Source organism: Labrus bergylta, chromosome 24 (genome assembly GCF_963930695.1).
Source record: "Labrus bergylta chromosome 24, fLabBer1.1, whole genome shotgun sequence".
NCBI lineage: Eukaryota > Metazoa > Chordata > Actinopteri > Labriformes > Labridae > Labrus > Labrus bergylta.
In genome coordinates, this window is record NC_089218.1 from 4113496 (window position 1) to 4137321 (window position 23826).

Consider the following 23826-nt stretch of genomic DNA (forward strand, 5'->3'; position numbering starts at 1 on the left):
GCGCAATTTATTTGGATTCGATTTCTTCCACCTCAGCGGCCAAACCCGCACGTAATCTCGACGGTGATTTGTCATCAGTCCAGTTTGACGCTGCCAAAGGTCAGAAGTTGAACCCAAAACCTAAAAAAAATCAAATAAGTTCTTCCTCTTTCTTATTTAATCGAAGTCAGGATTGGACAGTGGTTTTTTTTCCACGCAGAATGAGCCCTGATCGCCGCCAAGATCTGCTCAGATTCCTTTGCTGCATGAGTGTCCCAGCATGCCTTTCTAGCTTTGAGTTTTCCCAGAAAAAAAGGCTTGTTGTGTGTCCGAAAAAAGGGAAGTTTGGCTTCTCCTTACTTCCTCTTAGACTGTACCAACAACAGCACTGTGCTTGTTGCTTTTGGTAGCCGAGTTTTGTTTTGAACGATATTCAAAAGTGCAAAAACACATTTTTAAATGTTAAAGGAAGACATCGTTTTGAGAAGAGTGCATAGAATAAATTTTTTTAAGCAGATAGACAGGAGGAAGTGGGGAGTAGGGAAACAAAAAAAAACTGTAAAGCACTGCATTATTACAAACTTTTTTTTTTCAAATTTTCTCTAACTTAGTGCCCGCTTATTACCTGGAAAGGTGTGGACATACTGTGTGTGCTGTAGTGCGTGTTTCAGGTCAGCTATTTGTTGACTTATCAACGAAAAGAAGAGCTAGCTAAGCTGTTACAGACTACAATCACTAGTTAATGATGCACAAACACAGCAGTAAAAAAAACTTCCTAGACAGTGACTGACTGATAGTGAGTGAGCAATATCTGATTAATAAAGATAACCAGACCTGATTTACTTTGGTGTTCATCGTAATCTCAATCATAAAACTTAAGAGTCTCCAACTGTAATCAAGGCTGGAGATAAAAGATGTTTCAGTGTACGTGAAGAAACAGATACAATCTTGTTGTGGTTAATGTCTACAAGACAAGACGACATCTGAGCAGCGCTTCAGGCCTCAAAACAAGACCTGCTGGACTCTTTGGCCTCCTGCTGCTGCTGCATGAGGAAGTCAAGAAGCTGATTGCTCTTCCTGTTTTTCGATGTGAGTGTTTCTCCTTTCTGCCAAGTTACTTCCTACCGAGTATCAGAGGTGACTCTGTGTAGTTTTGAGGTCAGGATTAAGGAGTTATGGAGGTTTGTTGGCAGATGATTGTCATGAAAACAAGCGGAAGATGTTAAGAAAAACCCCTAAGAATGAGGCTAATGAGGATGCTGACACATACTGATGTTTGAACCACTCGTGGTAATGCTGCTTTTTCTGTAAATCTGAAAATAGGACTTCCCGCAAGCTGCCGTAATTCCTGAAAACGCTGGCTCTAAAGATTTGAGCCGTTGCTGGGTGAATAGAATCCCAGATGCGGGAGTGCCCCTCCGTCTTTGCAAAGGGAAACAGCCGGTCCCTGTGTCTTTTTGTCCGTTGAGGCCCCCTCCTTACAAAAAGGCTTTAGTCAGACGTGTGCCTACATTCTCTCGCCTCCCCCCCAAACTCCAATCTCCCAATCCAACTTCGACTGGAATCTGGCCCAGATGAGCACCGACTCACTGGCTTTGTCTGCCGATCTGGCACATGACCTGCTCTGGCAACTGGCACGGTGGGCCGAGCTCCAATCGCCACCCACGCCCCTATTGTTCCCTTTGCCCCTGCTTTGCCCCCTTAAAAAAAAGTCCCCCAGTCCCCTCAGCGTAGGCAGGCCGCCAAGACGGGCAAGACAACAATGATGGCGTCAGGGCTTGTTTGTTGGGAGTGCGCAGTAACCGCTTCACTGGAGAGGCTTGTTGGACACACTTTGGGATGTGGTGGATCAGCTCAGCATGGTCGAATTTACAACGATTGAAATATATTAACACCAAACAAACCTGTATTCATTCTGGTTTTATACACCCCTAAACCAACGCATATGTACTTTTTAAAAGCCCATTTTCAACAAGTGAAGTTATATATTTACAAAAGCCACTTTATTGGGAGATTTTTCTTCAAGATGTCCAGCTTTTAAAGATTTTCTTAGATATTATTCTTAGATTCTTAGATATATATATTTTGTGATATTAGGACCTGAGGTGATTAAATGGGAGCAGTGATCTTATAGGTGTGTTGCAATGCATGAAAAGACTTGTTCAAAAGATCAGAGATCTGACAAGAGAAATGAATTTGTTTGAACATGCCCTTATTCTATTTTTAAAACCAAATGCTACTGTAATCTACTAATTACTGCACCACAAAACCACTTGTTCCCCCCCCCCCACAAGCAACACCTGTCAGAGCCTCAGGAAGACATTTCAGAGCCAATCTTTTTTTTTTTCTGTGGCATTGATGGATTGAGAATGTGTGTTGTTGAGAAAGTGGGAAACCACATCTGAAGAAGAAGCCAGATGACAGATACAGGCCTCGGCTTTTTGATTTACTTCTCGTCTGAATGTAAATGTTTGGATTGGCACGGGGTAAAACTTGAGGTTTCGTCCCATCTGTTGCGCAAGAGATTAGCATTCCGATGCAGTTCGGACGTCCATGCATGTAGGCGGGAATAACTGATGTGGGAGAGGAGGGAATGTCAGCCATCCCGCGAATAAAAGAATCATGAAAGTTAACACTTTTGTAAATCCAGAATGGCTAATTTAACGCCTTTATGTGCAGGTAGGCGCGCAACAAATCCTCTTCTTCTGAACGTTTAAGTTTAAGTAAGCGCTAAGCGTTGTGAGTGCGTGTAAAATGCGACTTCCCCCTCCTCTCTTGTTTGGATTTGATGAAGAGGGATTATTATCCACGCTGCGGTCTGTTATGAGCACGCTCTCGCCCTCAGCACAGATGAGAAACTTGAGAGCAAAAAGCAGGAGAAGCAGAGGGAGAAACTTTGGTGGAGGGGAGGCGTGGAGAAAATGAGGTTGCACCGATCCCAGAGAATCCTCCTCCTCCTCCTCCTCCTCCTCCTCCTCGTCTTCATCCTCCCTCCCTCTGCGTCTCAGAGGTCAGTGCAGGGTTACTTCCAAGAAACAGGCCCACCCGCCATCGCTCTCTTTCCATAACAAATCTTCCCAAACACAAGAGCACTCTCAGCCCGAGGAGCTCTGAAGCTTTGTGCCTGATGGAGCTGGATGAGTTTCAAACAGCGTCACACTGATGAAGAGCGGATCACGAGTTCCATCGCCTTCCGCCTTCATTTTATTAACCTGCTTTAAATTTAAAGTTAGCTTTCCAGATCACAACAGGGGCTGGATTTCTCCCCAAAATTTACAGATTGTAACTTACTGTAAAAACATCTACAATCAGTGATAATGACAAATAATAATTCCATAAAAGGCCTTGTCACAATGTCGCTAATTCCTGTCGCTAGCTCCTAGAGCGAACTGTTATTAGCGTGCTAGCAAGTTAAAAACGTTTAAACCTTGATTTTCTTTATTTTGTGAAATTTACAACGACCTTCTTTTTGTCGTCATCTTTCTGAAATACTAGTTCGCTAATGTTCTAGCTAACTGACGAGCCTACCTTTTTCGGTAGCAAAGTAATAAGTTAACACGGTAATAAATTAACTTTACAGCTTCTTTAACGACCGCTGTAAGTTATAAATAGTCAAAGGATGGACATGAGCTACCATAGCTCATTAGCTTGCGTCTTTTTGTCGTCATCTTTCTGAAATACTAGCTCGCTAATGTTCTAGCTAACTGACGAGCCTACCTTTTTCGGTAGCAAAGTAATAAGTTAACACGGTAATAAATTAACTTTACAGCTTCTTTAACGACCGCTGTAAGTTATAAATAGTCAAAGGATGGACATGAGCTACCATAGCTCATTAGCTTGCGTCTTTTTGTCGTCATCTTTCTGAAATACTAGCTCGCTAATATTCTAGCTAACTGACTAGCCTACCTTTTTTGGTAGCAAAGTAATAAGTTAACATGGTAATAAATTAACTTTACAGCTTCTTTAACGACCGCTGTAAGTTATAAATAGTCAAAGGATGGACATGAGCTACCATAGCTCATTAGCTTGCGTCTTTTTGTCGTCATCTTTCTGAAATACTAGCTCGCTAATGTTCTAGCTAACTGACTAGCCTACCTTTTTTCGGTAGCAAAGTAATAAGTTAACATGGTAATAAATTCACTTCTTTAACGACCGCTGTAAGTTATAAATAGTCAAAGGATGGACATGAGCTACCATAGCTCATTAGCTTGCGTCTTTGTGGACTCCCTTGCTTCCTGTTTTCTCTAAATGGGTCCAAACCATTAAGCCAACAAACGCCTTCATGTCAAAAAAACTGTGTCAAGGAATATGTTGGTCCATGTTTTTCTGTAACGCCATGTGACGTGATACAGCGAGTTTCTGCGTTAGCCGGTTCCTTTCAAAGTGTTGTGATAGTCTCATTATCACGAGCCCCACCCCCCGCGGAGAGTTTTGGTGTCTGGTAATCCTTCAAAGTCAAGGATCTACTGTGCTGCTCAAACTGGACTACTTGATTGTTTTTCAAGGCCTCACCTGTACGTCAAATAACACGCACCTCTTGTATTAAACACTGCGTTGTTTTCCTTTGTTTTCAGGCCAAATCCAGTTGCACATAAGCACCGGAGGACCACATTTGCGTCTGCTCCGGTCCTGATAGGGTTTCTCAACTTCATGGTTTAGTCTTTGGATGACTTTAAGCATCGCTCTACGATCATGTTATTGTGACTGATGTGAAGAAGCTGGACTTTCTGTAACAATTAATATAGGTTTGTGTAGTTCTTTTTGTTTTAACTCTGAAGCCAATTTAAAGCTGCTCTAAAGCTACTTCAAGTTATTACCCTTCATGTTGCCTTAAGTCGTTCAAATGATCCGACTTAAAACCAAACAAAGTGGCTGTATTAGTACAACTTGGCATGGAAACACTGACTAAGTGATCCAGGGAGGACGCTGTCTTTGACGTTGTGTGCTGCTTTCTGAAAGAACAATGATAAACAGCTCGGTAAGTATGTTGACATTGTCCTGGGAACAGGAGACAAATACCAGTGCGGTCTTAAATAGCCTGGAGCTTAAGTGGGCAAAGTCAAAAAAGGTAAAACAGCTGGATGGAGAGATCTATGAGCATTTTTGACCGATTTACATTCCACCAAGCTAACAGGGTGATGAGATTAGATAGCAGTCAAGTCAAAGCACAAGTCTCCCTACAATGCAGCCTCTATCAGCCTCTCAGCATCTGATGTGGAAACAATAGGCTAATGTAAGGGCTTTGGCAGCCTCTTACATTCCTTCATCCACCAGACGCATCGCCCCAAAGATGCCCCCAAAGACTTTAAAAAGCTGATCGATTCGCACAGTGACGGGAACAGCGCTGCTAAGTGGTTTCTCTCTTTTGCACATCTATGTGATATCAGGGCTCGGCAGCAGAAGCAATGCGATGCCAAAGGGGTGAAATGCTTTAGTGGGATTGCAGGACCGACAAATAGGACAAGTGGTGCTTTGAGCTACAGTAAGGAGGCATGGTGGGAAGCTTTCTGCACGGCCACGGCTTACTCTTTTTTTCTCATTGCTCTCAGTGGAAGGGACATATTGATGCATGTCGCAGACAGCAAACGCTTAAGGCTTTAAACAGATTCACACTGTTAGCTTCAGAGCAAACTACTTTCATGTAAATTGACTCATTGGCAGCTTAACCTCGACTTACGACGCGTTACAGTGCACGATTTTCTGTTTTCTTTTCCTTGTGCTGAGCTTTGCCAAGCACTTACCTGGCGCACGCTGGCTGCTAACTGAAGCAAATCGAGAACATGCATGTGTCTTAATTGGCAACGACTTTCCCCACCACCCACTGGACTGTCAAAGAAAACACACACAAACATTCACACACACACTAATCCGCCCCGACAAGATGCTGATCAGACAGAGCAGAGGGATGCCAGATTCTTCAGATAGACGTGCAGGTCCTGTCAGGCTCACACAGTGTGTGTGTGTGTGTGTGTGTGTGAGAGAGACAGAGAGACAGAGAGAGAGGGTCCTCAGGCTGGATCTTATATAACTCATGACAGACAGAGAGACAGGCATGTCTCAGAGATTGAGTTTTCTCTACCCTGGGGACATACAATCCAACCTCTTAGTTTCCTGCTCAAGTTGACACAACGTACCTACATTTTAAACATTTATCACACTCTGTCACTCAACAAAATGAATACTTACCTTGAAGACAGGTTTTCTCAGCAAGGGCAGAAGAACGCGCTAGAAGGGAATCTACAATTACATGCGAACAGTCGGTGACTTTGCAGCCTTTTTACAGAATTCTGCTCGAGTCGGATTGAAAAATGTCGCCCATGGTGGAAATGCAAAAAACTGCAGTTCCTCTTTAATGACCGTCCATTCGCTTTATGCAGAGGGCTTCGAGTTCAGCTGCAAACCTCTGCAAGTCTCAACAGTTGATGCAGAAGTTAATAGGCAGTTACTGTATTTACATCTCCTCGTCTCTGTAATTAACGACACATTAAGGTGCTGAAGCCCCTCTAATGGCACATCGTGTTGACTCATGAAGCAAGCTTTTAACGTCACCCTGTGGCTCTGATACATCTGCAGTGAAGGTTGTTTTAATTCTCAGCACAATGTAAAAGTAGTCACATACGTTCCAAGTCATGGTACAGTATGTGCTGCGTTGTAAATGCTTTTTATTGTGACAGTTTTTACGACGTCTCATTCAGCAGGTTTCAGCATGATTCAAATCTGACTGTGATTTGTAAAGAAAGAAGCCGTACATGGGTTGGAGGAGAGGAACAGAAAACTTGTGATTAGAACTCGAGAGAAAAGGTCAGAGGAAAGCGGATCTCCCTGCAGACAAAGGGGAGAGCAACCTGTTTTCGTGGGAACTGGAGTAGCAGCGGGGATGTTGTGTTTTGTTTGCTGTGCCTGCAGTGCGTAGTCAAAACCACTGTGCCAACTTCCTCTAAATCTCAGATGATACTGTGATGTGGTTCACATTAAAACAGAAATCGAAACCGTTTTATCATGCTTCTTGAGATCAGTACTTTGGGGAGTTTCATGCTTTTGACTCATGACAAAATCTTCAATACAACTTTAAGAAATCAGGTAGAAGTTGTTCTTCATGCCTGGAAAACATCACCATAAGAAGTGTTTATGTTCTCAACAGCAGTGAGTTCCCCTCAGTTATGAAAATGTTGATCCAGGATTTCAGCTCATCTCGGTCATGCTATATCAGCGGCCACCGGCACTCATTTCTCATAAACATACAAAGAGAGCGGCGGAGATTTAACTTCAGTGCATGAGCAGATTGCAGACTTAAATAAGACTCTCCTCCGATAATCAACACCGAGTTGTCATGGAAATGTTTGTGGCGGCCAAAAGTGAGCAGATGGTCCGAGAAATCGATGGCTGAGACTCAAACTAGAGCCGCTGATTTGCTTCAGACCCAGAGGGAGAGTGTTTGGACGCGCTCCCTGCTTGGGTTCCTTGGCCGAGTGTGTGTGGCTGTAGTGTTTTCAGTGTAAGACAGAGGGGGGGGGGCAAACATGCACAGGCCTATACCACGATCAGTGCAGCTGTTTGTTATCTTACGCCTTCTTCTGGTCTCAACAAGTCGGCAATGCACAGAAATGTAAAGAATGTGTGATCTGGAGAGTCCAGGTTGAAGTTTTAAAGCTGGATAAAGAATTAATGTTTGCTAAGAAATGTATTTTTACATTTCTATTAAGCACATTTTGAATTGTTGCATCAATACAAGAAAATGTGCAACGTCATTGTTTTCCTCTCACAGTGCATCCACTGTATGAATATGAGTTTTTAATATCAATAGAGTGCAGAGGGAAAACAGTCAGACAGACATATTGGCAGTCTGCCTTTGATGTAACTGTCCAATATTACCCATAATCCACCAGTATGCGTGTGTGCAGAGCAGTCGAGATGTCATACTTAGAAGCAGCCAATCGGACCTTCCCTTATGTAATCCCTGCTTCCATTTAGCTGCAAAATTGTGGAGGAGCGGTTAGTGTGTGGGAGCGTGCGCGCGCACACACACACACACACACACACACACACACACACACACACACACACACACACACACACACACACACACACACACACACACACACACAGTATACACTCCAATCATTTTATCTTTGAATCTATCAGGACCCAGACTGTTCGACATCGTCCCTCGAGTCACATTTTTCTCCTCTTTTGTCCGACAGCTTCATCAGTTCATTTTCACACACACAACCTGAAACACACTCGGTCCAACCAGGCAAGCAATTACTGCAAACATTCCTTTCTTCCCGAGCTCAACGTCTCCCTGCTGTGCATTCCTCAGACGTTAGATTGAGCCGCCGCAGCAGATGGGAATTACTGTACCCGCTCCTGTTCCACTTATGTCATCGCACTTCTTATGTGAATTAAAGAGTGACGTATTCAATGAAATCCTCTGCATGTCGGGGATGTTTTATTTGCACTCCAAAAAGGACACACATGTGGAAAGTAACACTTCTATTCAATATACAGGAGGGGATTAGGGTTGTAAAGTTGTTTAATATGAATGTGGAGCCCATTTTCCGGCATCCATCGGTGAATATTTTTCCATACTTCTTTGCAGAAAGACAGAGGCTTATTGTCCCACATGTACCTGAAAAAGTCATTTGCCTACATTTTTTATTCAAATCGTATCACACTTGAGTGTCATTATGTCATTTTATTTCTGGCAGTATCATTTTGTTTAAGTTCCAGAGCACACCTATGACGCACATGAGGCTCTTTATGTAACAACTGTTCCTATGGTGGGAAAAATAAAACACCATTTCTGACCACCCAATAAAAAATTAAACCGAGTTATGGAGGAGTTTTGTTGTTGAGGATATCACCTGTCAGTCAGCGAAAGCTATATTTAGCAAGATCATCAAAGATTTTGCAAAGATACATCCCTCTTTTCTTTGCTCAAAGTTAGTTTGAGCTTGAGTGTGATTATTAAGCTAAATACATAACAAAGATTAAGTTGACATAGACCCCCCCCCCTGCAAGAGAACAGTGGATAAACTAAGATATCACACTGAGCTCCTGGTTGTGTTAGCATTCGCAAGCCTGATCAACAGCAGCAGAAAATGACGCTGTACAGGACTGAGATTGAATTCTTAATGGTAGTAATAAACAGTCTGATTACAGACGTCAGGTTTATTACAAGGAGAAGGAATGGTTATCTACTGACACTCTGTGAGTCCCACATAGGGCCATAAATGTGATTATAGTCACCGTCACCAGACTCCCTGTCTCTCTAGAGAAGAAATGTGGAGCAGGTTTTTCATGCTTTGTTTCCAACACTAAGTGGTCAGTCTTCCTGTTCCTGTTCTTCCTTTTCGCCTGCTCCTTTGAATATGCCGCTTTCCAGAGGAATTATATTTTCCCCTTTGCGACAGAATTACGTTTTTGTTTTTTGCAGTGTATTAGCTGAATCATGTTAGCTCTTGGAAACGTTGCTAATGGAACTTCAACAGGAAGTTGCCGTCTCTATCTGCAATGTGCAGCGTTTAATCTCGATAGGAAATGTTCTGTACTCCTGCCTTCAACTGATACAGCGTCCTACTGTCTCTGAATACACTTTTCATATTTTATCTTTTAACAGAAGAAGTAGTTCTCTTGAAAGCTCAATCAAGAAAGTTTTCATTTTGTAGACGCTTCAGTGACCCCATGAAACCCCCACCCACAACTCTTTCTGCTCCTTTCTGTCCCTTCTCTCTGTCTCTCACTGTACAGTATTAACATACGCATGGCGGGAAAAGCCAGGCGTGCCATTGTCTGATTGGGGGGGGGCGCCGTTAGCCGCGGACAACAGCCGCCCAATAAGAGGACCCCCCCTGCTGCGACAGCTGTCGTGCTGTTCCACTGATCTGTGGGCATTCCTTCTCATTAGCAGGCTTTGTTGTTCATCGTTTTGTGCGTGTGTGTGTGCGTGCGAACATGGCTGGGTGATGAATTGACTGTGGCAGGTAATGTAAGAGAAAGGGAATGAATATGTATGAGACGTCCCGGACGGAAGGAAAAATGTGTGAGGGCTGAGAAAAAGCGGTCTGTTTGTGGACGGCAGGTGCACAAAGCGAAGACGTATCGATCAGTATAAGGAGTGTCACTTCAGACTTCACCTGGGGTCAAAGGTTGGGCTTCTTGTTTTCACAGCGTGGGCGTCAAATATGTGCCTTTTCCTTTTGGGATGTGGAACAAACATGCGAGCTGAAATCTGTCGCTCTTACCTCATTTTTTTTTTTTTTTTTGCTTCATGCCAAGTGCCAGCACGCAGCCTTATTTGGACACAAATGTTCCCGTTTTCTGTGCAGGAATTTCCCGACGTGGCCCCTTATCTCCGCTAATGGACGCAGTGATAACTCAAACTCTTACAGAAGACAGTAATTGACTTCACATGATCTCTAATGTTTTCAGAAAGTTGAAGATTTTTGCATTATTATTGCACTCAATGCAGAACCTCACTCATCTTTTACACATTTTTCTCATGTAATGAATTCCAGATTCTGAACCTTTTTGTGTTCTCATGTGCAAAGAATAAACCGACTTTAAATATCACACAATTTGAAGCCTGTATTCTGTGTCAAATTCAGCTTGTTTCTTGTTTTGCACAGCATTTTCAGAGCAGGTAAAATGGTCTGAAAGCATGAGGTCAGCTCCAAAGAATGTGGGCCGTCCCTTCCTCTGTTACACTGAAACTGGTCAGATAACCTCCCCAATACAAGGACAATATGTTACCACATCAAGAGGGATTTTTTTCCTACTCCATCACACGTCCCTGAGCTGAAGAACGGCTGTTTTTGGTACAGAGAGCAGTCATTGTTTCAGGAATGTGGGAGGAATGGTGCGGTTATTAAGCCGAGGACAGAATGAAAAGTTACCCAGCAGCTTAGAAATCTTTGTTTTTCAAGAGTAAAATACCAAAAAAAAAAGGCATTTCTTTCCTGAATGCACTGATATAAGTATATCCTCTTTATTTGTCCTTTGAAATAATGTCTTCTTCTTTTCACTGCATGTAGCCACTTGTATTTTCTACTTTCTAATAAATGATGAAAAATGAAAAGGGTAAAAATACTCCTACAAAGAGGGCTGCTTTCACAGTTATGTGTCACCTTGTTTGTTGTCAGTGTGTAGGCGAAGTAACAATCCAGACAGTTTCTGTGCTGCTGTGTTTTGCAGGGTAGCTGACGGGACAAACACCAAGACTAAACAAACTGTCGCTGCTGTGTAACTCAGGCATGCTGCTTTTTAACCACTGTCTAATCTTAGGGTGTTGTTAGTGGTCATTCATTAATCAAGCAAAGACATCAAGTGACTTGTCATATCATGTTATTTCAAAAAGAATAGTCAGCTTATCATTAATAATTATTTAAGAGGCTAAAAGTCCAATGCCCCAAATCACAACAATCCCACCTTGAACAAGGATTTAGCAACATCTGGCAGCTGTGCCAAGAGAAATATTCCCCTTTAACGGGCAGAGACCTCAAGTCAAGGTGAACAGCCACAACTTGAAGGCCGAGCGAGTGAGTCAGAGGGAGAGGGAGAGGCAGTTCAGCGTTGGCACAGTTTCCTACCACAGTCTACACACAAGGCAGGTCACGTTAACTGGAGGACACATTTGGACTAAACACTTTATGCCACTTTTTCGCTCTTTGTAAGCCGCTATAGGCTCCAACATAATGCTAGGTGAAAACAACTCAGGATTCAATAAGCAGTCTTAATCGATTAGAAAGACTCTGGATGCTTTTTTTTTTTCAGTTTGTTGTGTCCTCTAGAGCCCAGTGCATCATGGGAGTAACAGATCTTTTGAGTCAGAGTTGTCGCTCCTTGTTATCTTCGTCATTACAAGACAAATGATTATTTCCCTTTTCTTACTGTCTGCGATGCATTTCTCATTCACATGCGGAAAATTGTAGATTTGGATTATGGGATTATTAAACGTGCACAGTGGCATTGCAAAGGTCAATCGGGGTCAGAGTTAATGCCAGTCCGATGTAAGTTATAAAATATTCTAATAATAAAACAGAATTGTAATATACATGATTTAAAAATGTTTAAAGGTGGAAAAGACGTATCGACTTGGTTCTTTTTGCCTCACAGACTCAGGACATTTTTTGTTTTTCTGAAAGTGTTTTTTAAAAATTTGTTGATTATTTATACTTTCTGAGGAAGACCGCGATGCAGAGGTTAAGAAAGAGAACTGAGAGTGACCTTTCTGCGAACCAAACCAACTCCACTTCTGCATTCACCCTAACCGATGGGGGAAGTGGGACCGCTCTGACTTCCTGCTGCATGCAGAGGTAGGCGGGGCTTCAGCACCTCCAACTCTACCCAGAATCCTTTGTCGCAGAAAGACAGGAAGAGTGAGCCAGGCTTGATAACAGCGGGGGCGGCTATTTCTGAAAAACGGCGCGCGGGGTGCAGACAAGGAGGTGTCTGTTCGGCTTCCTGTTGGTTGTTTTGTCAGATGTGAGCGGCTGAATGTGTCTTTATGTGTCAAAATGAACTGTTTGTGCTTTGAGGTCGCCACAACGGCCCATTGGCGAACAAAGAAACCTCTACATAAGCTCCGGGAGGAGTCTGGATGTGTGGATTTTTGCAGTTTTTTATCATGCAGGTGTTCCCAAAATCACTATTTCTTGACGACTTGTGCAATCAAAATAGAATTGATCTTAAAAATGCAACATCAGAAACATATCTCTGATTCAAAAACTTCAGGCCTCAATATGGCCGACTTGATAGCCTCCAGGTATTTCTCTTCAGCTTTTGTAGGCGAGCCGAAAAGTTTAAAGGCTGGTGCTGCTGACTCCACATCAGTCTTGATTTGATAAAAACCTGATGTGGAATTTCAGCCGCCTCCTTCCTTCCTTTTTCTTTCCTTCGATGCCAAATAAGGCCGGTCGCCACATCTGCTGAAATCTGAGGTCTGCATTTCAGCGATTCAGCATCTCGCTCTGGCTTAAAAGAACGAGAGAAAGAAAGAAGAAAAAAAGAAAAAACGTGTGTGTTTACCCTGCTGACTTGATCCCAATTCTGGTACTATGAAATGTATGACATCATCTGGTTTCTCTCTCTCTCCCTCCTCCCCTCCCTGTTCTCTCTCTCTCTCTCTCTCTGTCTCTCTCGCTTCTATCTTTCCCCTCTGTGTTTTCTGCCATTTTTTTTCCCTTCACATGTCCGCTGTTATGTAACCGTGTCCAGGCTGCCAGGGCGAGTTTGTGAACCTTTGCACCGCATGGAGAAAACATTTACCCTTTTTCCACCACAGCTGCTCTGTTTCACCAACTGTCTGTACCAAAGTACACACAATTAGCCCCAAAACCTCCGCATGACTATTGGCAAGTTGAGATGAAGCACAAAAATGACCCAAAATGGTTATTTACTTTGCTCGACAGTGGATGTAAGTTTTGGATTTTAAAGAGGTGAAACCATCAATTTGTTTCAGCTTTGAAGCTTGAAATGAAGTTTTGATATCTTAAAGACAGCTGATGCTCAGAACAAGACGTACTTTTCATTGAATTGAACTTTTTTTGTCGCTTTTAGAAACATAATTCATCACGTTCTCATTCCTGCATGTAGCTGTTAAAAACGGCAGCTTTGTCAGTTTCCCTAAAGGCCCTGACACACCAAGGAGATCGTTGGCCGTCGGCCCTAGTTGGACTGTCGGTGAGCGGTCGTCGCTTTAGTTTTTGTGGCGTTTCCGGCCCCTGTCTGCCTTTTTTCGGCTGATTCGACATGTTGAATTGGCGGTCGGTGAGAGGAATCTTTCTGATTGGCTGTCCGGAGGTTTCATTTATCTCCAGCTCTCGACACAAGTTGAACAGCTCTGATTTCAAGTCAATGTTTTAAAAAAAAATCAGCAGTGTTATCAGCTTTTTAAAACAAGCAATTAAAGCTCTGCGCCAGACTACACGACTGCCCACCTATTTCCTGTAATGTGCTACTTCCTCTCAGCTGAGAACCAGCACTTTGTGTTTTTGTCACTTTAAAGTTCCCCTTTTGGAATGAGAGAAGTGCTACATGTGGTCTGAAAGCAAGGAAGTGAGACAGAGCGTTGTGGTTTGCCTCAGATCAACCGAGTAACAAAGGACATCGGTTCAAAGCCAAGGGGAATGAAAAGAGCATGACCTGCACATAGTCATTAGATGTCCCCACCGAGAGTGTGTACATGTGTTTCATCACTCCAGACTCGAACAGTCGTCGTCCTCCGAGCGGAATTTGAGCAGCAGGTGAACTATTTGAAGAAGTAACACAACTGAAGCAGCCTCCAGACAGCCACCCATCAAATGTGTGTGACGTCCACTGATTTTTGAGGCGTGTTTTTCCCAAGATTGTTTGAAGAGGATTGCTTGACTTCTTCCCTGCAGCCTTCAATCCTTTAATTTAGTTAGATTAAACCAGATGATTAACTCTTTCCAACACAGTATGATCTGAACCGGTATGAAGAACTACAAATTACAACAACTAAAGCTGAAATCTGTGTTCACCTTCATGAAAATCACTGTGGATGTCTTCTTAGCTAAATCTAAATGGCTGAAAATCTATTTATTTAGGCTTTTCTACAAAGTTACAGAGCACCTTTCAAATTTAAAGCGACAAAGAACTCTACAAAGAAAGCAAAGTTAAACATTTAACTTTAAAAAAGGTATTAAATAATGCTATGCGGGCTGTTTTTTTAGGCCCACATTTCTTTAGAATAAAGGCTAACATGCTGAAGTTTATCTGGCATGCTAACCAAGCTCACTGTTTTAGGCTGACAAGATATTTTCTGATTAGCATTAGCATTAGCACATGGTTAGGGAGCAAAATATTGCACAGGAGGATTTCACTTGAAGTGTGTGCATCCTGACAGTCCTTATAGTTCACCCTGCATGTCTAAATCTAATTCTTTAAGAGATATTTCTCTCGTTGTGGGATTGTTAGACCACATGGCATCCACAAAAGCTAACACTAAGCTAAGTTTGAGTCCTAGTGATACATTGACTTGGCCTTCGTTTCCCAAGACTCTGTTGAGTTAGCTGCTTTAAAACGGTGTGATAGTTGACAGATAACAAAATGAAACACTGCTAAATGGTAGTCTGATGGCATCTAACTTAAAAAGCTCATGTTAGCTGAATCACCCGACTGGTCATGCTAGATTAAGTTGCGGCAAAAATGGGCGATTTTTGATAAAATGAACATGAGTTTTACAGTCTATCAGCTTTATTGTTTCTTCTTTCTTTGATGGTACTACGTTACTCATTTGAACCCTGCTTTGCCGCTCTTTGAAGCTAATCCAAAGATGAACAGTGGTTGTATATTTTTGCTCAGACCAGCAAACTGTCGGTGTTATCGCACACTTTTTTGACACCTAATCTATTCACAGCTTTTGCTCATCTCACAGTTGAAACTAAACAGAGTGTGCGTGTGTTTGTGAGTTATTGATTACTTAAAGAGTGGATGAGAGAGAGAGGTGACTCTTGCTCTCAGTTGGCTGCTAATGTCTTTGCCACATGACCAAGCAGGAATTTGTGGGAGCGTGTGTGAGTGTGTTAGGGAACACATGCATACTGGAAACGTGTGTGTGTGTGTGTGTGTGCATTTCCACGCTTTGTGCCTCATCACAGTCTGAAAACACAGCTCGTCCCACACGTTTTCTCACTTCTTTTTTTTTTTTACCTTAAGCTCCTTTTTTCAGACAGATCTGCGGCTAATGGCGTCAGAGTCCGGCGCCCCAGAGGAGAGGAGGAATGGAGGATGTTGGAGGGAGGGGAGGAATGTGTTTGGAGAAGGAGACAAGAAAAGTTCTGACTCGGAGGAGAAGACAAAGAGGAGATGAAGGTGAAGAGCAGGAAGTAGAAAGAAATAAAAATGAAAAATGCAAAGCTTTAAGAAGTGTCCTGTTCACACACACACACACACACCGCAGACCCATGAATCTTATCTGTGGGATATCTGGAATTCAAACACAATCACCCAACGGAAATGACCGGAGAACTAGGGGGAGAGAAGGGGGGAGATCGCAGGCTAAAAATGTAAGAAGGACAGTACATGCTGATTCTGTCTTTTCCGGTTTGGGAGGAAAAAACTTGCACAAATGCCCTGGTACATGTCCCAATTCTTTTACTTGCTTCATTTGCCGTATTCAAAGAGGGATTTATACCAAAGTTATGGCAGAAAACATGAAGTTTTTCTGCTGCTTTTTATCTTAGTATATGATATGATTATGTTCCAAGCGTCTTTTACACATGGGGAGTGCCCTCCGAGACAAAAGCACATTGAGTTCTTATCTTCATGAGAACTGATCACACCTGTTTAAACCCCACCATATAGGTAGATGTTTAACTGTGTGTGTGGTTACAGCTCTTTAGAATGTGGGAGGGAAGTTATATCTGATTCTACTCGAGCTGTTCAAATCTATAGCTCACCTCAGGTTATAGTTTAGACGTGATATTTGACCTAAATTACAAATATCTGTGAGCCAACTTTGACCCATGGAAGGCTACAAAATGATCAATAATGAGCGCAATGAGAGATAGTAATGTTAAAGATGAAGCAGGGGAAAGCTCTTGGGCGTGGCTTTCTGTGATGCCATCAATGCAGCTGTCACTCAGGATAGGGATGAAGCGATGTGGATCCATACCGTCTTAAAATGATGCAACCCGTGGCTGGTAAACAAAAATGGCGATATCCAAAAGGCCAAACCCAGATCTATAAATCAGTGGTGACGTCACCCCGTCTATGTCCACTTCTTTTCCACAAACTGTGGCTCTGAACAAGCCTTCTTTGATCCATGAATCCTTGCATTCAAATGTTGCTTGTAACTTGGTACCACTTTATCCCAGATGCTCTCACACACAGCTGAACCGAACACACACCTGCGCACACTTTGCACTTCTCATGCTGTGATCACGTTTCAAACTTTTCCTCCATTACTGCGGACTCTGAACAACTGCAAGCAGCATGGAAGGAAGTGGTTATTTGTAACCCTCGGGGGGGGCGCTCGGTTGTGGACTTTCCCTTAAGGCCGAGCTTGTGTCCAGTTGGTGTTTCTGAGTAAGCGAGAGGGGGGACGGTGGGGGGTGGGGGATTCATGGGAAAACAAATATGGGAAATCAATGTGGATTGTTCTGCACCACAGGGATACATGTGTATTAAAATCCATTCTCATTCTTTCTTTTTACGTTTTAGGTCACCGCCTTTGTCAAAACTGGTTAACAGGGCTCGTTCGTTCAAAGCAAAGAGCTTGATTGAAGTATTTCAGAGCTTACTTTAGAGGGACGCACGCTGCTCGGAAGCTATTGCGAAATCAAATGTTGCAACACATCAATAGAGGCGTTACAGAATTACATTTCTTACAGCATCAGAGCAACATAAACCACAACCAGAAATAATTTTATCATGAAAGGGCAATGTTGTGGAGCAGACCTTACAGCAGCTTGTTTTTTGCGGTTGCATGTTTGAGGACTCATTTCCTGCCTCGGGGTGGTGCAAGACTGTTAATAAATACAAACTTAAACTCTGTGACACCTTTAAATAGAAACTGAAGAAACACGGAGACCCCCCCCCCCCCCCCCCCCCCCCCCACGTGGTTGAAACAAAGAGAAGAGAAACACAAAGAGAAAAAGAAAACGTCCAATCCAGTCATCTGTGATAAACCTCAAGGTCATGATGGGTGGGTGTGATGGGTGGGGGGTAGAGAGGCAACACGCCCCCCCCCTGTCACACTCAAACTCTCATGCGCACACGCACATCCTGTCAAGAGCATTAGGCACAAATAGGAAATGTAGGTTGATTTTGCTCGTAGCCCACGTCGTGTGGTTATGCAGCAGCTGTGACTTCCTGAAGCTCTAATGTGTTAAAAGAGAAACGAAATCTTCTTCAGCTAACAGCAACTCATTCAACAAAAACACAGTAAAGGAGCTTTTTTTGTTAGTTGAGAAGGTTGAAACCATGCTGATGTGTGCAATTAATATGAAGCAGGAACAGGATGCTAATTAGCCTAGCTTAGCATAAACACTGGAAGCAGGGGGAAACTTCTGGCCTAGTTCTGTCTGAAGGATACAAAATCCACTTCTTAGGCCGCTAATTTGATCAATTCAAACACTTAACAAGAATGCAAACTGTTTGAGATTGTTTGTTTTGTTTATTTTACGCGACATGTTTGCGTATTTATTAATTTATTTTATGTTTTGGATTGTCTATAACATGATGCTTTACTGTCTTGTTTTGTTGTGTTACTCCCTTTAGAAAAGTGGGAACTGTAGTGTAAGGTTTAAGGGTCCTAGGCAATAAAGTCTGCACATTAAGAAGGAAAGGGCATCCTGACGCAAATTAGCTTAGCATAAAGATGGAAACAAAGGGAAACTGCTGTTTAGCTCCTGAACGAACACACAAGCTGTTTGTGTAACTGGAACAAACACAACAAAGTGTAGTTTTCATTTGGATGTATTGTTTGGAATTTAAACTTTACAACCATCATTAAACTAGCGGAAACACAAGTCTGATGTGCTCTTAATGAAAGGTTACACACTCTTTAGTCCACAAAATCAGACTATAAGAGAAACTAAAGCACCCTCCACCTTTTCTCCATAAAACTTCCTCCTCACGGTAATTTGTGGACAGTCCCTAAGTGATAACGCAACGACAGAGCAAGAGAGACAAAGACCTTCATGATGTGAATTTTTATCAGCCAAATCTCATGTGCTCATCATCGTGTGAACAGCTTTGGTTTCTTTGTGTTGTTTATGTCCACACACACACACACATCCATTCATCACAACACACACAGCACAGAGTGTTGGGGTTGGTTTCAGGTGGAGGTGGAGGGGGGGGGGGGGGGACGACGACTTACCATGTTGTCATAAATGTCTGCCCAAGAAGAAAATGATCACTTTAACAAGACCTCCTCCCTCCCTCCTCTGGATTTCTCAGGGCGGGGCTGTCTCTGTGTGTGTGTGTGTGTGTGTGTGTGTGTGTGTGTGTGTGCTCATGCGTACATGTCAAGTGTGGCGTGGTCTGCACAAAGAGGCGGAGACAAACAAAAGCAGGATGTGATACAGCAGGACTCCACTTCCTCCCTCCCTCCCTCCCTCCAGTGGAATCAGCATAAAGTGCAGAGAGCGCCACCTCTTGACCAATATAATTCATAACAAGGGCATGCTGGTAAAATTCCATTCACACAGATAAGGACCATTCAAGTGCAGACAGGCTACAGTCAAATGATTTGATAAGATCCCAAGGAGCCTTTAATGTGCTTTTTTTTATAAATTCAAGTCATGTGTGGTTGGAGAAGGAGAAGTCAGGGAGCGGTGTGCTGTGCAGATTTGAAAAGAGGATTCTTTTTTTTTAAGTGTTCACTGAAGGCGAAACTGGACCCCACCCATTTGTACACACACATCCATAGATGTAACACACACTGAGAGGGAGGCGGGAGGGGTCCACAAAATCCACTTTAAAACAACCAGAGCAGAGCAAACAACATTCAGAAAAACCTGAAAGTCCAAAACTCCTTCAGCCAGCACTCTTTAAAAAGAAAAGTTAAACATTAACGCTGCTAAAAGCCTCCTGGCAGCTCCGACTTCCATCTGAGGTTTTAAAAGCTGCCGGTTGAAGACCGAGAAGACACTGTATCAGTTTTCCCTCAGGACTTTATTGGCCTCAGCTGCATGAATCTTAAAAGCAAATCTTCAATATGTGATTAGGAGGATGATGTCATACCTCAGGTTACGTAATGGCACCCTGCTCATCTTCATACAGCTCAGAGGTATTCAGGCGTGGATAACGGGATGTGGGGCTGCTATTAAATGTGCTTCACTGAATAATCAGGTGATTTTAATGTCCTCTAGTCGAGTTTATGTTTAATTTATGGACAGCACTTTTCATTCACAGTCACTGGAAACTAACTTAACAAACTAGCAAATCTGTAAAGACCTCACGACAGATGTCGTTCCTTTATTGGCAGGTTCATTTAATGTGAAGTCTCTTCTAAGGGACCGTGTGAAAATCTTGGGGTGAGTGGGCGGGGTTTGAGAGTAAACTTTATCTGATTAAATGCCATAGCTTCCCAGAGTAAATATTTGGTGCTTTTCTTTGACGTGAATGTGTATGTTTGGGGTTTTTTACTTTTCAGTCATATTTTGGTGTCATTAATATTCATGATGTTTTTAGGGTTTGACAGAAATTTAGAGCAAAAGTGAAGTAGAACTTTTAAAGACTGAGTTTTTATGAGGGATCTTGATATTAAATTCTTCATACTTTGCCTTTTAAGTTTGTTTTGTTGGGACGCTGGTAGTAGAGAATCAAAAAGGGAGGCCTCTGTTTCTTCAAATGCGATCCCCGTTGCGATCATTTCCACTCAGTCCCTAAACTAAACTGAGATTATGCTGTCATATTCAGTGACATAACTTTGGAAGATGCATTTTAAATGAATACATTTGTAGTTTTTCAACCACCCAGACTTTAACTTTATTTTCATCCCCACACGTTTCTCTCAAGTTTGTGATTATATCAAAGTGTGTCATTGGCTCTAAGGACATAATTACAGCTACAGGAGCTGCAGACTGCTCCAGTCTACTGCAGTGGTTTTGGTGCACGGAAACAGTTCTTGTCTTTGCTCCACAACCCTGAATTAACCTAAACACTCACTTATCTTCCTCCTTCAAAACATGCTATTACACAACAGCTGGACGACCTGCCTCATCTTGTTGTGAGATACCTTACAGTCCTGTGCTCTTGTATGTAAGGTCTGCATGTTTCTGCACGCCAAATCTAAACACCCCATATGTTGTACAAATCCTGCGTTAGTATCACCGGGATTCTCAAAAAAAAGGGAAAGCACATTCATCATCATGCAGGTTAATCCATAATCATTCCTGAAATCATCTATCTGTCCGTTACTTTAATCCCTCGGATTGTGGACTACGCCCTGTAGCTCTTGCATTGCTTTGATACAGATGTTAATCCAGCTTTGTTTTTTTCACAAGAGGGGAGCTGTGAAAACAAACAAGACATAAAAACAGGTTTCTGCGATGGCAATAACCTGCAAAGCTGAATGCACACACCTGCATCAAATGGGTACAGAACGAGCTAATCCTCTGGACAAATCTGGGAATAAAAGCTCTTTTGTAAGGCACCATGATTGTGTTACAAGAACAGATGTAAAACAACACAAAGTACTGCAGAGATGATTATATACTCAGGACACTACCTTCACTCTGATTGTATTACCTATAAAATGTTTATATATATATATGAAAAAATATAACTGTAAAATGTTCTGCAGGTTTTTGTTGGTAAGTACGTGCAGTTCCTTACAAATGAACATCAAGCAAGCTCTGCATACATGTGGACTGACTTTATTGGGCAACAGCACCATCTAGCGGCGGCTTCCGGCAACTTCTTGTTTTTTTGTTTTTTAGGCGGATCAAAGATGGCTACCTCCGTGTTGACGTTGTGAGCTTCTTTTGGGGTGCCAAACATGAGTGATTTCAGGTAATCCATGAGAACGAGTCATTTGATTTGTTGAAGTATGCGTGTTGCTGAGTTGCACATCAGGACAAAACAATCTGAGTTTCATTGTTTTTGTGGTTTAGGTCGAAACTTCTTTATGGGTGCATTTGTTGTTTTGCCATAATCTGCTTTACAATTCTTTCTGCAGGTAATATGGATGCAAAAGAAATAGTCCACTTTGCCCTCCAGATGGAGAAATCCAGTGCAGACAGAAGCTATGGGAACGTCTTGACCGTCCTCGCTGACCTCGATAAGACACACATCACAGCAGAGCAGCTGGAGACGACAGACATTGTTAAAGTTCTCTACAGGCTCCTGAAAAGCTGCCCTGATGGGAACATTAAGAAGACAGTGAAGGGCTTGTTGGCCAAGTGGAAGAGACAATATGGAAGAGGTGTGAAATGTACAGATGAGTGGAAGGCTTCTGAACAGGATTCTTCTGCTCACAAAACTGTGGAGAGAGAAGTATCCAAGCAAGGAGAACAATCTGAAGAGGGAAAAGATGGTGGCCGCAGCCTTTGTTTTGCCTCAGAATGCACCTCTGCATCTTCAGAATGCAGCTCTGCGTCTCCCTCCATATCTTCTTTAAGGTCTAAATGTGTCCAGCTCCTCCTCGACGCTCTCTCCAAAGAACTTCCAAATCAAGAAAAAGCCGTCATGGCCGAAAACATCGAAAAGCAAATCCACGAGCTTCACAAATCCAGCGACGTCAAATACAAAGCCTGTGTCAGAAGCAAGGTCGCTAATCTGAGGAATCCTAAAAACATCCATTTGCAGCAGGAGCTGTTGAACGGCGCACTCTCGCCCGGGGCCTTCGCCCGGATGTCCGCGGAGGAAATGGCGAGCCCGGAGCTCCGTCAGCTCAGGGAGGCGTACTCATCGCGCGGCGTTAGTGAGAGGCAGCTTCCTCAGGGGGTAGAAGGGACAAAGACACAGAAGGTCAGGTGTAAAAAATGTGGGGGGACAGACTGCACGGTGACGCAGGTGTCCAGGGGGGCCCTCTTTCTGCCCGCGTGGGTTCGGAGGGGCGGCCCTGACGACGACGCCATGACTTTTGTGACCTGCGGTGAATGTGGACAGCAGTGGTACCACAGCGGCTGGGTCTGCCTCTAAAGCCAGAACAATCAGTCGGACACGATCAAAACTGGTGAAAAGTGTGCAAATGCCCATATAAGGCTCTTGAAATATTTTTACATATTTTATGCTGAATAGTTTTCTGTCTTTATAACTAAATTACTGACAACTTGTCTTGACCACTGTGTGTAATATTGTGTGGAAACACCTTTACTTACTTATTTATCACCTCACTCAATGTACTTTTATGATTTTGTGCGGATAAAGAGACTTGTCAACGCTTTCAAAACTAATTGGAAAGGTGTTTAATAAACTGTCCTTGTGAAGGAAGCAGTGAAAAAGAGCAGATGTGTTCATTCCCTGCAGCAGTGAAACAGAAGGAATGATGAGAGGAATGCAGAGTGAATACAAAGCACAAAACATTCTTGTATAGTTTCTTGAAAATGCAACGTTCAGATTTGAACTTCGTCGCAGAACATCCCAAACTGAAAGCCCGCGTTGTGGTTTCCTATACCGGCTTAAAAGGCCGAGTCATTGTCCATTACAGACTGAAACCACCACTTTTCAGGAAGTTGCTCTCGTCATCATCCTATACTGAGTCATTTCCTCTCGTCTGCTTCATCTGCACTTACAGAAACTCAACGGACTCCTTTATTGTCCGTCTTTTATGACGAGCTTCTGCTCAGAGGAAGAATCCAAACCATTACAGCCCTGACTTTCAGCCTCTTCAAGGTTGAATCTTGCTTATCGATGAAAAGTGAGTGTATTGTGTTGCTCTTCTGATTGTAATAAACAGAAGAAGACATCATGCCCCCAGCCTCCTCTTCCCACAATATCCCATTCATGTGGAGCAAACTGGCTCCAGTCGATGAGACATGTGACTTTTAGAGAACGGGCGAGCATGTGAGTCAGTAATCTGCCCTCCTGAGCGGCCCGAGGCTCGGATATCCCATGGTGCTTCAGTCAGTGGACGTGGCACAGTGAGTCATTTTCACGTCATTGTGACATCACGTCGATTGGGCCTTCACCTAGAGGGACAATGAAATGAATGACCAACTTTTAAATCACTTCTTTTATCTGTGATGTTATACTTTGATTTATTAGTTTTATTGAATTCTTTTTTGGTCCAGAAATAATGTATATGGATGCTAAAATTGGGGGGAAATATGTGTTTTATTGGCTGCTTATGTTGCTTCTTTTTTGCATATGTGAAACCAAAATAGATGCTGTAAAACATCTGCAGATTTACCATCCTTTAGGAAAGAACTT

The 23826-nt window shown here is 42.8% G+C and overlaps 1 protein-coding gene across 5 annotated transcripts; it reads left to right on the top strand.

Annotated features, from left to right (window-relative positions):
- The first annotated feature begins 925 nt into the window (after window positions 1-925).
- LOC110000987 (transcription elongation factor A N-terminal and central domain-containing protein) lies at window positions 926-22729 on the top strand. Of its 5 annotated transcripts, XM_020656381.3 has the most exons (4): window positions 926-1068; window positions 15671-15813; window positions 21393-21465; window positions 21632-22729. In XM_020656381.3, the coding sequence occupies exon 4, from the start codon at window positions 21637-21639 to the stop codon at window positions 22594-22596; it is 960 nt and encodes a 319-aa protein (XP_020512037.2). In that variant the 5' UTR covers window positions 926-1068; window positions 15671-15813; window positions 21393-21465; window positions 21632-21636; the 3' UTR covers window positions 22597-22729. The 5 variants fall into 5 exon arrangements, with proteins under 5 accessions (XP_020512037.2, XP_020512040.2, XP_065807762.1 ...); XM_020656384.3 differs by lacking the exon at window positions 15671-15813 and having other exon boundaries at window positions 955-1068; XM_065951690.1 differs by lacking the exon at window positions 926-1068 and having other exon boundaries at window positions 13699-15813.
- Window positions 22730-23826: the final 1097 nt, after the last annotated feature.

Excerpts from the sequence above, each read along its gene's own strand:
- LOC110000987 (XM_020656381.3), top strand. The coding sequence starts at position 21,637 with ATGGATGCAAAAGAAATAGTCCACTTTGCCCTCCAGATGGAGAAATCC.